The following is a 17,361-nucleotide window of genomic DNA, read 5'->3' as shown; positions in this document are numbered from 1 at the left end:
TTAGGCTCTTTTATGTATGTTCTTGGATTTTTACAGCTTGGAAACTGAAATTTGTAAATAAGGGAAATAGAATGCAGAGGAAACATTTGAGTTGGAGGTAGAGACTTGAGATTTTAAAGCATATTGGAGTTTGTTTTGTATTTCTTAAAGTCATGGAAGTAGTTGAGAGGCTAGGGCCATGTCAGAAACTCTGGAGAGTAGAAACCTTTAAGGGGGGTGGGGAGTAGCAGAGAGAGCAAAAGAGACTGAGAAGGAATGATAGAGGTAGAGGAGAAACGAGAAAGTATGATAGCATGGAAACAAAATGGGGAGAAGTTTTAAAATATGGTAATAGTTAAAAGCATCAAATTCAAGAGAGAAAAAGGCCAAGTTGATTTAAGACTGAAGAAAGCCCTCTAAATTTGACAATGACTTGATAAGAGAAGATGTGGTTATAGAAGGCTATGTGTAATAAGTTGAAGGATAAAGTCGGGGAGAGTTCATGGGATGTGAAGAAGTAAAGACAAAGTTTATAAATTTCTTTCAAGATGCATGGCAGTGAGGAAAATAAGAGGAATAAGGTAGAGGGAGAAGCAGATAAAAGATGAAAGGTGGATCTTTCCACTGAATACTGCCTGGATGCACACAAGGTACTAGAGCTAAAGTCAAAGACCATGTGGCTAACGGCCTCCATGATTTTGAAGGGAACTAAGAAGTAGATCTCACTCCTCTGGAATGGACAGTCGGTGTGCATCTCCCTGGAGGAGGAATCTCTGAGGGACCTAGCACCTGTAGACATACTCCATGTACGATTCTTGCCAAGCTGGAGGCTCTTCTAAACAGAGGTTTATTCTCCCAGGTTCTAGTGTCTAGCGGGACATGAATGATCCTGGAAATGCAGGGAAAGAGCTGGAATGAAGGCTGTGCTGGATGAGGTTGTTGTGGGTGAAGGAGTATGGTTGGTGTAAGCACCCTGCCATTGCACCGTAAGGGATCCAGTCATATCACTGCAGTGGGATCTCATAGTGGAATTGTTTCTCTAGTTTCTGACTAATGCACAGCATTTGGTTATCAGTGTTGGCGAATTGTAGACAGATGGATTTGAATTTTCAGACTTTCAAAACCAGCATAAGCTTGTTTCCCAGACCCAGCCAGCATGGAGTAAAAGTGAAAACCACAAGAGGAGTAGTAGTATTTTCCTGGCTCCTGAGCCAATTACCAGTGAACCTTCAGTTCCCTATAAAATCTACCCCCACAGAATTATTTCTAGAAATCTTGTATGCCCATGGGTCAGCACTCTCATCTACTATGACATATTTTCGGTCTCCTCCTTTCCTGCCTGGGCTCCCTGTAATGATCCACTGCTGGAACCCCAGAGCCCAACAGCCCCAAGAAGGCAACTCGATACTGATGTCACTGTTGTCTCTGACACTGCTGCTCCTGGTTACAGAGCTGGCATCACCCCTGGGCTGACTCCTCCTGATGTCTGGTAGATAGCACGCATCAAATGTGAGATGTGTTGAAGCCAATTCAATGACATAAAGATAATTTCTTTCCCAATTTTATTGGTTTCAAACAAGTGCTGCCTTGAGCCCCTAACAACTTGGTGCAAAAAACAGCTCTTTCAGTCATTTTGCTTACAGTTGTTTCTTTCTGTGTAGGGATCTTCTTTCTGTGTTGGTCCTGGACCAGAGAATAATCTGAATGATTGAAAACATGCCATCTCAAAACCTCCCCTCTTCTTTGCTTTTAGGGGCACTGTTATTGGGCTGAGCTCATGTATCGTGATGTTCTCTTTCCTCAGAATGATTTACTTCCTAGGAGGCTCCCGGTCCCTAATGAAAATAGGATCATTTCCACTGGCCTTCCTGCCCTGCTTGGAAACATCTAAGTCCTAGATTCATTTTTGGCTCAGGTTGTATTCTTCCACCATACCAGCATCAAAAAAATAGGAGCCACAGTCGGATACCCAGGATTTGGCAGTCCATGAAAGTAGAATAACTCATGAATTATTAAAATGATAATGATTGGAGCAAATAGATGAGTTGATACTGATACTAAAATGTCCTACGGGGGGGAGAGCATACCAGCATCATGATGCTGTTGTGGATGTTAGGAGGCAGGTCAGAAATCAACTTGATGTAACGGTGGCGTGTCCGGGAAGTGTGATGTTAGAGGGTCCTACTGCAGTCCCTAAGCTGCGTGCAGATGCCCAGGCAGAAGACTATGGAGGGAGTTGTTTAAAAGTGAGACTCCGCTAAAGCCCCTGCTGACGCCTACACTTAAAGTTTTGAGTAAGAACAGTGGTGTGTCACTATGCAGTACTTGGATGAGGGCTCACTCACAGTGCTGGCCATCCGGGCTTTCTGTGCTTCCAGTAATCATCTCTGTGTGGGCCAGTGTTGGCCTAATGCACAGGTTGTGTATCCAACTTTGCAGGGGGGGGGGGGTCACAAAATTCTGAGGTCAGAGACTTTTTCAGGGTACGGTGATCTTCACCACCAGTTGCTTCTCCAGTTTCTAGGGTAGGACAACTCCCTGCTGGTTTTGGATGTTTGATTGGTATTGGATGATTAGACCAAATTTCTAAAAGAAATCAGCCTACCTTCCCTTGGTATTTGTTAAATTCATACGTTTGTTTCATCGCTTGGGCAGTGATCTGGGAGTACATCACTGAGTACCAGGGCTCCAAATGTAGTCAGCAGCTTCTGATTCCATAGCAATTTCCCACAGCCAGAGCCAGCTCCCTGGAGAAGTACATGAAAAGACAGAGGTTTCTGACACTGGGTTTCTCTTGGAGCAAGATGATGTAGAGCTGGGCCAGCCAAAGACCAAAGGACATCCTTAGTGTAATCCCTCATGCCTAGATCTATGGACACAGTCTTGTGGGACTTGGGGTATCTGTATATGGTGTCCACTCTTATCAGTGTGTATAATACCAAGGAAAGGTGAGCCGTTTTCTTCCAGAAATTTAGTTTAGTCATCCAGTGCAAATCAAGTATCCGGGTTTGATCCATACAGCTCATTAAGGCCCATTAGCCTATCACCACTATGATCTGAAAGCCTTCAAATCTGGGTAGGATTCAGAATACCTGCTCCTCAATTTCAGAGGCTGGAGTCTAGTAAGTTAGGCAAGTTCCCATTGATGAAGGTGGACAAAGTGACAAGTCCACCATCTGGCCTGGCACTATACCTGAGAGGTGTGGGTAAAGAAGCCTTTAGTTTATATTCTCGTAGTCTGGTTTCCTTTGGGGGAAGAAGATGATGGATATGAAGAATGACAGCCTCAAATAAATGCTAACAGGTCCTCAAATATGTCTCCATCTATGCAGAGGTCTTTTATATTCAGAAAACTGGGATTGAAGTAAAGGTCAAAGAAGAGAGGGTATTAGCCCCTGATCGGTTCATAATAGAGTGTTTTCCTAAGATCTTCCTTTAACTGATCCATGGGGCCCAGTGATTCCACCTCAGCCTCTGGGCAAGGAGTTTCCTTAGCATAGAGAGTCACCGACTCACTTTCCTGGAAATTAGCACAATGGAAAAAACTTCTCAGCATCCTAAGGAGAACTAATAGTCCCTGAGCAGCAAAGTGAAGAGCCATGGGAGGGGGTTACCACTGTCAAGAATACTGTTTTTACAGCAATCAGTAGTTGCCTTCAGAGGAGAAACCCAGGTGACATTAAGAGGCTTCCCACTGGCAGAGGTGGGGACAGCAGCTGAGACACTCACCACTGAAATCTGGCAATGGGGAAAGGTAACTCGTGGCAGAAGTGGAGGAAGGCCACCATTTTCTTTTACCTGTGATGATAAGCAACCCCAGGGAACAGAGCCACTCAAGATGTTGTCATTTTTTCATTCCAGAGTGAGAGGGGACTGGGCCTATTGCCTACCTATGATTCAAGGACCTGGTGGGTTGGGGTTTCCCTAGCCCACTGTGCAGTGAGTAAAAGTCAAGCAGCCATTACCCAAAACATCATTCCAAATCAGACTCACGGTACACTCTTGAGAAAGCAAATATAGACATAACTAGATTAAAGGAATTAAAAAGTAAATTTGTAAGAGGAGATTAAGCAGATGGTTAGAAGGTAAAGCTAGAAATCTTTCAACCAGAGTTAGGACTTTCAGTGACTTTTAGGCAGTGCCCCTAGTCAGTGGTATAGGAAAGACAGAGTCAATTAAAAAGGCCAGTATGGAGAAGATACTTGTTATAAAAGACCTGATTAATAACAGTTGATAACCATGTCATTAAAATACTTACAATCAAGTACATTTTAAACTATATTTTGTATTTGTTATAGAAAATTGTAAATGTTATAGAAAAAGTTTTCCAGCATAGAAAAAAAGTAACAAATAACTTCCAAGTCAGAAAGACTTAAATTGTTTTCTTTATTTGTTTTAATAGCTACTATGTGATCAGTTTTGAACTTGAAACTTTCTATCAGCAACTATATAAGACACAGTGGTGGGGAGCCATAAATGAAATAGTGAACAATCTGAGACTGAAAAGACTTCCACTGACAGATGCTCAATTACATGAACAATTTAAGAAAAAATTTGGTTTCAAAAAAGCTATGAAATGCAAGGTATTTCAGTGATTACCACATAATTTAGTGTAAGAAATTATAAATAAGTATATGTCTCAAATTTTTATCATAGGGATAAATAATAGGTTAAATAAAGTCTTCAATATGCAATTAAGACTCCACATTTTAGCAGCTGAAAATCTCTACAATTCTGGATTACAAACTTCTGGCCAGGTTACAAAACAACCTGTTTATGAATGGAATTGTGATTAATCTTAATAACAGCTAAATATCTATTGAGTGCTTATTTTGTATGCCAGGCATACAAATACTATAAATTCTTTCAAGACACTGGTACTATTGTTATCAATCCTATTTTACAAGTGAGAAATTTGACATGCGGCGAGTTAAGGATCTTTCCCAAATCACACAGCTAGTAAATTGCAGAGGCAGGCTTCAGTTGTGGGGACTAAATCTAAGGAGCAAACCTGGCATCCTGAATCAAATCTCTGTATCTGCTTCAATATGCCTTGACTGACAGCTTTTGGAACTGATAAATTAAGTGGTGAGCTCACCAGTTTCAAAGGATACATTGGCATTTACTTACCATTTATTTGTTTTAATGTCCACAAATTTTAAGCTTTGATAAACTATTAGTTAATTTAAAAATATTATTGTAAAGCAATTATACGCCAATAAAGATGTTAAAAAAAATTGAGTAGTCGGAACATCTAAAAGAAGAGTGTAACATTTTCACCTCTCCACTTTGAGACATAGAGCAAAGAAGACAAACTGTATTCCTATAGCTATATATTTCAAGTCTCTAGACTTCTAAATTAGATTGTTCTTAAATCAGAGAGGAATTCGATGTCCATTTGCTTTTAAATATTTCAGAAAGATATTTGTTTCCTTGTTTTAATTGTCTCCAGAGAAGAAAGATCTACAACTTCTCCCTTAAAAAAAGGACAGGAAAAAAAAACTTCCCCAAAATATTTTTTAAAGTTCTCAATGTTTCTTTATAGCTCTAACAACTTCCTTGCCCACGGATCTTGTGAAAATCCTACTGTAATTGCGCACCAATCGTGTGATTATATTAATATATTTCATTGTACTTTTTGTCCTTTAACTAAACTTTAGGTGTATTTTGAAAAAACTAATTCTGGCCTTCCTAATAATTTTAGAGTATCCCATTTGGTATGAAGTCTGCTGTTGAAAGAGGATTATCTGCTGTTTTCCATACATTTAGCCGTAAAACTTCAAGTTCGACGATCAATGTTTCAGATGAGGCAGGTTATGCTATTTTCCATCAAGCTGCTCTACACAACAGAGTTCCAATCATATGTCAACTGTGCAATGCCAACTTCAATGTCAACCAGAGACGCTTTATTATACTTAGCCAAGGTACCATAAAGTTTTTAAATCTTAAAATGTTTTTCTTTTACTTACCCCTATTCGGCATTAGGAATGCATGTTGATTTTAGCACAAGGTTAAAATTTAGTATTGGAACCTAGAGCAGAGTTGAGGTTTTTGTTTCACTTATCTCAGAGAGGCTCCTTTTAGTTCTCTAAGTATCACTTGTTGCTCCCTTATGTAGTAAATATTATTTATTTGTTTATTGTGTTTCCCTCATTTGAATATAAGCTCCATGAAGGGCAAGGATTTGGTTTAGTTTGTTTGCCATGGTATCCTAGTGCCCAGAAGAAAACCTGGCATTGGTAGGTGCTTGAGAAATATTTGTTGAATGAACGCATGATGGATGAATTCAGGGTAGCCTTTGATAATCACTGACATAATTAATATACAGTGATGTACCATAGAAATTCTGAGAAAAGGGAGATAAATAGCGATCCCAGCAGAACATCCATTTCTTATCCCAGGCTCTTAACCAGGTAATAGTTTCTTCATACTATATAAACTTATATTTAATAACAAAAAATTCCTCTATAATCATAATTTTAGGATTAATGACCCCTTTAAGGCTAACCTGGTTTAAACTTTAAAAAGCAAATTTTCTTGATTATTATTGTAGATATACATACATATTTATATGTTCATTGGAATAAATTTAACCAGTATAAAAATAATAAAATTGAAAATAAAGTGGAAGCCCTCCACAACTGAAGAGGGAAATAAAATGTTGGGAATAGCTGATGCAATAACATTGGCAATAAGAAATGGCAATTTTACATTTTAACTTGCTGCCTTAAGAGGCTGTGTTAAAGTTTCACACCAAAACAAAATGTGCTGCTTTAATCCTATTGACTACTGATAAATTTCATACTCTATCAGTATAATTAAAATGTTTTGGTATTAAGATGCTTCTATTACTTAATTAAAATGTTCAATACACATGAACTTAGTTAAAATAGAGCAAAATTCAGTCAAAATGCAATGGGTGGCCTGTTATTTAAAGATGTGTTTTATTTTAAGTGTTTTTGGTGTAAAAAAAACATTGGTAATTAAAGTCTCTCATTCATCCTGTGACTACATAGATTTCCATTTGCTGAGAACTGAGTAGAGTTTCAAGTACGGAAAATATCTATGTGTTATTACTTAACCAACACAAAACTGCCCCCATGAGTTTTGGCCAGCCACGAGCGAGGCAGCGTTTCTGGGTCTGCTCTGATGCAATGTCAGACGCATGCCCACACCCAGATGACTTGGCCCAAAATTACACTCAGACCTGCTCGATGTAATCCTGTCACCTGCATCTCAACATAGTCATTTTGTTCTCCTTCATATGAGTCAATGTTTACTAATTTAGGAAACCTTTTGCATACTAATAATCATACTTCTATGTGTATTCCCTTCTAAAACAGAGTCATCAAAACTAGACATGAAAAAAGAAAGAAATGGTAAGACATAAGTAAAATACTTGGTGCATTTTTAAAAGTTTATATGTTAAAACTTTTCTTGTAGTATATAATCTTCAAAATGCTGTCACATGAGAATAACACAAAATGATTTTTATATACATTTTGAAGTATACATTTTTTTCTACCCATGATTATTTATTCATCTTTTTCTTAAGTTTTGGGGGATGGTTCTCTTTTTTTTAACCGTGGAATTTGCAAATTATCTCTACTTATTTTTGTAAAATCATGCCCCAACGTGGGTTTTACGCCTAAAAAAAGAGCAGTTAATATTATTTAGATATGCTACCATCTAGTGACATTAACAATCTATGAGGTCTGAGGAACAAGCCGTACTTGCTGAGGTGAGAGACTTGACCCAAGTATTGTGTATGAAGAAAACTGAAAAAAAATTAAAGGATACACCTTCTATATCTATATCTAAAAGGCTATACCTTCATACTCTATATAAGCTAATTCAAGGAGGGTTTATTTTTAAAGAAACCATTTACAAAGACCTGAATTTTGTAAGGGGAGGGCAATAGTTATTCAAACCAGCCACCTTCCATTGGTGGAAGAACAGCTAATGTGAGATGACCAGAGAGGATAAGTATCCTGACCTCATCATCCTCCTTCTCCAGTCTCCTGCCAGGGCTCCCCATTGGCAGTTACTGACAAGAAGCCAAAGGACAGGGATTGCAAAATCTGCAGAGGCAGAGAGCAGGGAGGGTCTTAGAGGGAGGTGAGTGGGCCTGGAGGGGGAAAAGGAAGCTTATCTACAGGCCCACCTACCCTGTAGGAATTTGCAATTGAGTAACAATAGTACACCTCCTGCATTATTGCTCTATTTTTTTCCCTTCTTCTTTTCTAAATATTACTTATGGCTACCTTGTATAATATTATTTATTTGTTTATTGTGGCTTCCTCAATTGAATATAAGGTCCATAAGGGCAAGGATTTTGTTTACTCTGCCATAGTATCCTAGTGCCCAGGAGAAAGCCTGGCATTAATAGGTAGTTGGGAATAGTTGTTGTGTGAATGCATGATGGATGAATGCAGGGTAGCATTTCACAATCACTGGCATTATTAATATACAGTGATGTACTACAGAAATTCAGGGAATATTCATGGAAAAGAGAAAAATGGCTTTCAGGTCCCATTAGAGCATCTGTTCTTTAGACCAAGGTTCTTTCTCTACCCGAGAATAATTTCTTCAGACTACATAAACCCCTCCAGGACTTCCCTGATTCGAGCATGACTAGGACAGTGTTTCTCAGCCTCAGCACTACTGACGTTCGGGCTTGATAAGTCTTTGCTGCAGGGGCTATCCTATGCACTGTAAAATGTTTAGTCGCAGCCGTGGCCTCTACCCACTAAATGCCAGTAGCAACCCCTACCCCAGCTGTGACAACCAAAATATCATCAGACATTGCATATGTCAAGGGGAGACATTTCATCCCACTATTATTGGATAAACTTTCAAGTATGTAGGAATCACACAGGTATCTTGTTAAATGCAGACTGATTCAGAGGGCTGGCTGAGAGCCGAGATCCTGCATTTCTATTAAACACACTTTAAAGGAGTAAGAGCGGGGTGTAAGAATAGTATTCCTGCCCCTGGGTTGTGCTGAAATATTTTTTGAAGGAAGGTAAAGAAGAGAAGGAGAGGGTCAGTGGGGAGGTTAGCATTGTTTAAAACAAACAACCAACCAAACCAAACCAAACGAACAAACTTCAGTTCATTTTGATATGTTTCTCCTGCTGAGCTAACTGCGTTTCATTGATTGAAATGAACCAAAATGTTCTGTAGTCCTATGATTAGGTCTCAGTCTTTTGGGGAACTTGTGCTCCTGAACCATGAACTTCAACTTGCTTCTCAGTCCCTCCCTTCCCTTAGGTGGATCAAGATGGCTGAAGGGGACTGTAATTGGGTACTTCCCTTCCCCCAGGTAGGTTAGGCTCCGATAAAACCTCAGCAGGTTAGGCTCTGGTAAAATAGTTTCTCCTGAGGACCGACTGGCCTTGTTAAGAAAAATAGAATGCTTTGGTGTATTTCCAAATGGTTCCTTTCCCCCTTCCCCTGCTGGAAGCACAAGGGGGTATTTCTTCAATATTAACTGTGAGGACCTGGTCGAGCTCCTGGAGGTAAAACTCTCTAAAGCATGGGGGCCCCTTATGACTGGGTCCCCTGGAGTTTCTCACTATCAGACTTGTCCACACTGAGCCACCAGCAATTTGTCAATTACACATCAGGTTTTCTGACCCTGCCACTCGTTCCTATAGAGGTTTCTGCTCCAGTAAGTTGTGATTCTCTGTATCTGCCTGTCTATCTCTCTAGTTTTGGGAGCAGCATTTTTGCCATGTGACCTCACTTCTCTAATGGATCTGAGAAGAGTTGTTCATTTTTCAGTTTGTTCAAGTTTTTACTTGCTGTTAGGATGGATTGGGGACTTTTAAGCTCCTTACATGCCAGACCAGAAACTGGAAGACTAAGCAGTAATTTTAAATAAATAGATTTGGGTCAGATGTTATAGATTATCAAAGGCTATGATATAGAGCTTAGACTACTAAGGCAGGCAGGAGGCCATTGGAATTTTCTGAGTTGGCAGAAAAACAGTGCTTCACTGAGGAAATACCATTTTGGCTGAGGAATAAATAAGACTTAGGTAGACCCCAATCAGAGAAGTGTTGTTTGGGAGAAGGAAGCTTTCAGACAGCAGAAATAGCCCAGGGTGACCGGATAATTCATCATCCAAATCAGGGAGTTTGAAAATGGAAGGGCAGTATTAATAATTATGCTGGGGCAACAGGCATAGACCAGTACTTTCCTGGATGGTCAGTCACCCTACATTTGAGGAGCTACAAGAAGGCCCAAATAAAGAGAACAAGGTGTGTATGTTGCCTTTCTTTCTCTCTCTCTCTTTCTTTCTTTCTTTCTCTTTCTCTCTCTTTCTTTCTCTCTCTCTCTCTTTCTTTCTTTTTCTTTCTTTCCTTCCTTCCTTCCTTCCTTCTTCCTTCCTTCCTTCCCTCCTTCCTTCCTCCCTTCTTTCCTTCCTTTTCCTTTTTAGAGGGGGGATGGTTCAGGTTAAGTTGGAGCCAGAGCATCCTTTTCCTGTACTAATGATCAGGTGGCCTCAAGATGTCACTAAAGAGTTTTAAACAAGGAGGTAAAAAGATCAGATTTACATTTTGAAAAAGTGGATTGGGAAGGGCAAGAACAAGGTGGGGATATCAGTTTGGAGATGATTATGGCTTTAAGTAGGGTGGTGATGGCAGTAAAGATTACGTTCTAGAGATATTTAGACTTGGTGATGGGGATTGGTTATGAAGATGAAATGAGAGGAGTTTTTCAGGTGTCTGGTTTGTAGAACTGGCTGGATGATGATATCCTTCACTGAATTAAGGAGCGATGAAAGAGGATCAGGTTTGGAGGAAAAGATAGGAATTCAATTTTGAATATGGTAAGTTTGAAGTGGTGTGTGGAGATGCCTAATGAGATGATTGATAGATCTGGAGCTTGGGGAAGAAATCAGACCTAGAGACATAATCCTGGGGGTCATCAACTTATAGATCGTAATGAAGCCATTGAGAAGATAAAAGTCTTAAGGTTCATTTAGATATCAGGACAATGAAAAGGTCCCAAAGGAGACTGCAAATAAGTATCCAGAGATATTGGAGAAAAATAAGAGTGTCTCATATCACAAAAGCCAAGGGAAGAAACCTTTTTAAAATGGAAGAAGTGTTCAACTTACTGTTGAGAAGTAAGATGAGACTTGAAAAACACCCACTGGATTTAGTGACATAGAAGCCTTTTATGAGCATATTTTTTCAATTTTAAAGAACCTTATCTCCTACTACAAAACATTTGAATAAAATGGAAAATAATTTAAAGAAGAAATAGTTTATTTTATGACTCTTACACATTGACTTAATTTTTCAAATATTTAATATTTTCAGTGTTATTTATTCTTCTTAACTTATAAAGAAGTATTTATTTTTAATGGTCAGACATCCTGAGTTAAATAAAGAAGTATGGAGTTGCCTAAGTATATCCTTTTAGTGATCTTCTTGGGAGCTTTTATATCACAAGACTAAGCTCTGTGGTCGGACATTAAAAAGGCATGTTTTTCAGAAATGTTAGCTCTTTGACCATTGAAGTAATTGTCCATCCATTCTAGGTCCAACACCTCTACACCTGGCAGCACAGGCTTGCTCATTAGAAACAACCATCTGTCTACTTTGTTTCAAAGCTGATTACACACTTTCTGAAAAAAGAGGCTGGATGCCAATTCACTTTGCTGCTTTCTATGACAATATCTGCATCATAATTGTTCTCTGTAGGAAGGATCCTAGTTTACTAGAAGCTGAGGCAACTGCTGAGTAAGTTATTAAGCATTTGTAAAAATATAAATTTCTGCGTTCATGGCTTGCCCCAAACACTGACACTAAAAGGACTGGTTGTTGTGATTGATTTGAAAGGCTATGTTGGTCTTACTCTGCTGTCCTTTCTGGTCACTGTCTTCTCCTACCACTTATCTTTAGAATTTATAAAAATGGGAACTTCTATTAAGCTATGCATATTTTCTGGAAGAATAAGGGCTTCCAGGGAAGCCCTAGGAAGTTTTTCCTAACCTTTTCCCAAAGGTGTGGTTCTACAGATTAGTTTATCAGGTTAACTACTGATACTTAGTGTCCTGGAAGAAGCATGAGACAAGGGAGGAGAAAGTTGTTCTAAATTGGACCTTATACAACCAGGAAGCAGCCTGAGGGCTCCAGACCAAGGTGGATAGACTGTGGACAGTAGGATAAATATCTAGTGGTATCCAGAATAGAAAGACATTAAAAAAAAGAAAAGAACTTTGCAATAGGGAAACATTCCAAACGGTGTTCTGTTTCACAGTTTAGCAACCTTTAGGGTGGAGGTAAAGCTTCTCCTGAGGATATATTCTTGGCTAGTAATCTAGATACCAGGTTATTATTTTGGTTTAGGCATAGTTTCAGATATTTTTGGGTCTTCAAATAACTTGTCGATTATTATTCAGTGTAGAAATAAATCCTCCCTAGGTTGGGGCAGAGATGTGTGTGGAAAAGCTTTCGGGAAACCAGGGTCTCTGGCTAATAGATTGTCTGGCAAATGGATTCTGGAAAGAGCCATGGAATGTGGAGACCTGAATTCAGTTCCTAGTTCTGTCATATTTTGACAATGTGTCTTTGAGCAGAAGGGAGCTAAAAGACTGGGTGGATTGTAAAAGGTCAAACAATTGAAAATCAGAGGTAGAAGTAAGAAGCTATCTGTGAATGTAAGGAAGAAGCAAAGGATTCGTAGAGAAGACAATTACCAAGGTTGAGATCTATGTGGAGCCAATGAGGAGTGTGACCAGGCTGGTGCGTATGAATGTGGAGCACAAATGAAGGTATGCCAAGGACCTGAGAGGTCAGGACACAGATGGTAGTTAGCATGGGTGCTGAATAGGGGGAGGCATGTTGGCGAGGCAGCCAATACATGAGCTAGGCTGGCGGAAGAGGACCCAGCTGGCAGGGGGCAGTGGCAGTGTGGAACTGGAAAGGGTCATAATATAACTTGCTAACATATTTTTCAAGTGAGGAATATCAGAGTGATGGTGTTAGAAGTCGAAGTTATCTTTATTCCTACCACTGAGTAGGCGAAAGACAGGAACAGAAGAACACTCTTGTTAGAGTAGAAAAGGGAGAAAATGAAGAGATGTTTACTCATAAAGGATGAGTTTCCCCTGGGCCCAGGAAGAAGAGGAGAAGCTTGGGGCCAGCTGGATATTGGTGAGGGTTCAAGGACAGGCAGCAAGAGAAAGGGGCTTCATGAAGAGAAGAAGGCATGGGTATAGGGATAAAAAAAAAAGTAATGTTTGAGGCAATGTGATATGGTGAAAAAAGGCAGGGGGACTATGTATGAAGACTGTGCTAATAAGCACCTTATTCATCCCTTACACCAAAACTGTCAGCTGATTTTTGTTACTCTCATAATTTTACCGACAAGAAAGTAACCCAAGTTGCTTAAGGTCACATTGCTTGTCAGTAGACCTGTTAGTTAAGATACAGTTGAAGTTGCCGTGACAAAGCTAGCCCCAAATATCTGTAGTTTAAAAAAGATAAACGTAGTTCTTTTTCATGAAGTCTGGGTTGGTGGTCGAGGGCTGGCGTAATGGCTTGGCAATATGAGAGACCCAGACGTCCTCTTGTTGCTTCTTCACATGTGGTTTCCATATCCTGGTACAAAATGGCGACTCCTGCTTTCATTATTATGCCTGCATTCTAGCCATGAGAAGAAAGAGAGAGGAAAAGTAATGGCACACTCCATTTCTCTTTAGGGAATTGCCCAGGTAACTTCTACTAACATCACACAGGCCAAACTCAGTCATGTGGCCATACCTACCTATACGAGGAGGTAGGAAATGTAGCATTTGGCTGGACTGCCATGTGCCCAACCAAAAACTCTTCACCATCTAAAAAGCAGATAGTGGGTTTTTGAGAAAAACTGTTAGTTTCTGCCACACTGAGGGAGCTGGGATTTGAGAAGTGGACATGAATTGTAAAGAATGGGTTAGCAGCTGCATAGCACAGGGAGATCAGCTTGGTGCTTTGTGACCACCTAGAGGGGTGGAATAGGGAGGGTGGGAGGGAGATGCAAGAGGGAGGAGATATGGGGATATATGTAAATGTATAGCTGATTCACTAAGTTATAAAGCAGAAACTAACACACCATTCTAAAGCAATTATACTTCAATAAAGATGTTAAAAAATAATAATAATAAAAAAAGAAATGGGCTGGAGCACTACCTGAGCCTCAGTTTCATCATTTGTAAAATGGGCTGATAATACTTGCCTTGCTTTTTCCTTCACTCATAAAATTGTAGGGAGCCAATGAGATAGTATAGTCTAAGAACTCTGTACATTATCAACTTCCAAACAAATTGTAATGCATGATAATCAAGTTGGGAGGGAGGGTAGGGGTAGCCAAGGCAAGGGAGGCAAATCTACTGACATGTGGAATATACAGAACAACACTATGTAAGGAAGAGAAGATGATGTATAAATCAGACTTCCTCCAACAGCCATTTTGATAGTTTTACAAGAAGTAAATTTGACACTATGTGTGTGCTCAATTATTATGACATATTCCTTGATTTTTAGGAATCAGTGTACTCCACTGTTACTTGCTGCCACTTCGGGAGCACTGGACACTATTCAGTACCTACTTTCTCTTGGAGCAAACTGGAGAAAAACAGATATTAAAGGAAATAATATAATTCATTTAGCAGTGCTAACCTTTCACACGGAGGTTCTCAAGCATGTAATAGAGTTAAATATTCCTGAACTCCCAGTTTGGAAAACTTTGGTAGGTGAGTATAGAACACATAATCTCTTTATAAATAAATGTTCTGATCATTATTCAGTTTAATTATTGGTACTTATTCTGAAATAAAACAAAGTAAAGCATTCATCATATTTTGAGTTAAAATCAGAAATACAAATAATACTGGACTATTTTTGTGTGTGTAAAAGTAGCTTTATTTCTAAATTAAAATAAAAGAATAATAACCCAGATGATATTTCACACAATTATATTTATTTTTATTTTCCAACTTTCTCCAAAAGTCCAGCCATCCTCAACTCCATAAAAAAAGAAAAAGAAAAAGAGGTAGGAAATAAAGTTTGAGTGGAAAATATAAGATTCCTTCCAATTCATTCCTCACCTCCTAATTTTAGAGACTGATTCAGCACCATCTTTCCTCATATTTTGATAATGTTTTGTGAAAAATTCTATTTGAGGTTTTTTCCCCCAATTTATATTCAATCTAGCCAGAAATAAAGGTAAGAGTTACTGGCCAACTGAATGTACACATCTAATTTTACTCCCTCTCAAGACCCTACTAAAATTACGTGGAGATTAAATAACAGGAAACAAGCATTGAAGAGAAAACAGGAAAAAGCAATAAAATATTGAAAACAGACAGGCAAATCTTAGGACCTAGCAGACCAGAGAAATCATTCCAAGCCAACTCTGGGAAAGCTGAGAACGTCTCAGATTCACACCATAAATCCCCAATAGACTGGCTGGAGAACTGGCGGTGCCAGTCAGGAGTGCTCTCTGCAGAGGCTAAGCAGGAAAGACCTAAAGATCTAAAGCGGGAATTCTCCCCAACTAACAGGAAACTGGGAATCTGACCCAAGAGAAAAGCAAAGGGAATTTCAAAGATGACAGCAAAGGGAAGTCCCAGAATGGAAACTGTGTACCCAGACCAAAAGGAAAGTGTGGGAGGAATGACCAACAGGTACAAAGAAAACTAAGCAGATGAAATAAAATGAGGAAATTATTACCTCCAGGAAAAAGCAAAAGTAAGGAGACACAAGGTAGTACACTGCAGTACTTAGCTGTGAATAATATCTGTATAGGCATTGTAATGTAAGTGTTGAATTTTCATTTAACGAAAAACTATAAATATAGGGAAGGGGGGAGCAGAGGAAATGGCAGAGCAGTGTTGAAAGAACTAGTTTCCCATTTATCATGACATGAAGTCAGTCAATGATGTCTAAAATTGATATAGCCAAAGGTAACAGTGTGTATAAATATTTAGAAATGTGGAGATATGTAAATCACAGAAGGTACAGGGAAAGAGTCCTAAGTGGTACTATCTGGAGAGAGAAAAGTGGAGAGGGTGGGGTAAAGAACCGTTATATTTTGCTGTAGGCTTTTTAGTAACATTTAACTCTGAATCATGAGCATATGTTACTTTAATAAAATTAAAATTAAAGGAAAAATTAAACAACTTGGAGAATGAGAACTGACATTTCTCCCAACAACTCGTTTTAGGATGGGATAAGATAAATAAATATTTAAGATTTTCAACCTACTGATGCACAAAGTCTGAGTAACTGGCTTCAAAACTGGCTCAATACCTGATTTTGGAATTTACTGGGTGCTGGGAACACATTCCAAGTATATCAGCCCAAGAGATACTGGATGGGGTTTTCAGTGTTTATTTGTATGCATATATATCATTATATCTTTGTCTTTTGAGAGGTAACTAAGAAGACTATCCTGCTGCTTTTGATAAAGGCTAACACATTTGAAATGCAGTGGTAGGACCTTCTGGCCCCTAACAGTAATAGCCTCATGGCACAAAAAATTCTTGACAGCCACTCCTTCCTACAGCGATTGTTGGGAAGTCCTGATAATGACATGAACACAACCGTAACCATGAGCGTCTGGCCACTGCTTCTTTGCTTCGTGCCCTATAATAGCTCTTTCTCCTCACACTACCCATTTCCACTATGAGTAAAAGAAGAATTAGAGTTTATTAGAACTCCCTGGGATTAGCTCTTGGAGTGGAAGCTGAATTTTAAAAGAGAGTACCATGGAGTGAACAAGCTAGGTAGGAGTCAGGACCAGATTTGTTGTTATAGGGGCTGGGTAAAAAGAGATGAGCAAAGATATTTCTATGTGGTTTTGCCTGAACCAGAGATATTGTTTAGAATCATGTATATTTGTAGTATTTCCTGTCTGGAGTATAAGTTCATTCAAGACTTTTTAAAAGTATCTTCTTCATACTCAGGAAATGTATAAAGCTTTAATGGATATTAAAGTTTTATTGACAGTAATGTAGTTTACTTTGCTGTCCTTGAAAACCCATACTCAAATTTTATTCAACGACTGATATCAGGCAAGAGAGAGGTATCCTATTTTCCAAGCGAATTTGAGCCATGTGGCCAGCCAATCTAAGTCATTCAGACCAAAGATAAAAAATTTCAGAGTTTTTTAATACTAATTATATAGATTATAAACTTCAAAGAACATGGGTGTTCAATCCGTTTAAGCACCTCACAGGCACAGAGGGGAATTTAATGAATGCAGTTGGTGGTGATGTTGGTGATCTCAACTCATGGCTTCACTTGGCCTGTACAGAAACAGAATCAATCATTCCATGACCTCTTATGAAATTACAATGTGTACTTTTCTGTTGAAAACTTA

General features: G+C 39.0%; 1 protein-coding gene across 1 annotated transcript in view; it reads left to right on the top strand.

The window, feature by feature from the left end:
- The window catches only part of ANKAR (ankyrin and armadillo repeat containing), a 70,483-nt gene that overhangs the window by 15,045 nt on the left and 38,077 nt on the right, over window positions 1-17,361 (top strand). Inside the window, exons 6-9 of the mRNA XM_068544794.1 lie at window positions 4,382-4,562; window positions 5,684-5,903; window positions 11,534-11,735; window positions 14,523-14,731. Of these exons, the coding sequence (XP_068400895.1) occupies window positions 4,382-4,562; window positions 5,684-5,903; window positions 11,534-11,735; window positions 14,523-14,731 (812 nt within the window). The remainder of the gene's footprint in view (window positions 1-4,381; window positions 4,563-5,683; window positions 5,904-11,533; window positions 11,736-14,522; window positions 14,732-17,361) is intronic.

The sequence above is a fragment of the Eschrichtius robustus genome, chromosome 5 (assembly GCF_028021215.1).
Source record: "Eschrichtius robustus isolate mEscRob2 chromosome 5, mEscRob2.pri, whole genome shotgun sequence".
NCBI classification, from domain to species: Eukaryota; Metazoa; Chordata; class Mammalia; order Artiodactyla; family Eschrichtiidae; genus Eschrichtius; species Eschrichtius robustus.
This window is presented reverse-complemented; position numbering and strand designations above follow the sequence as displayed.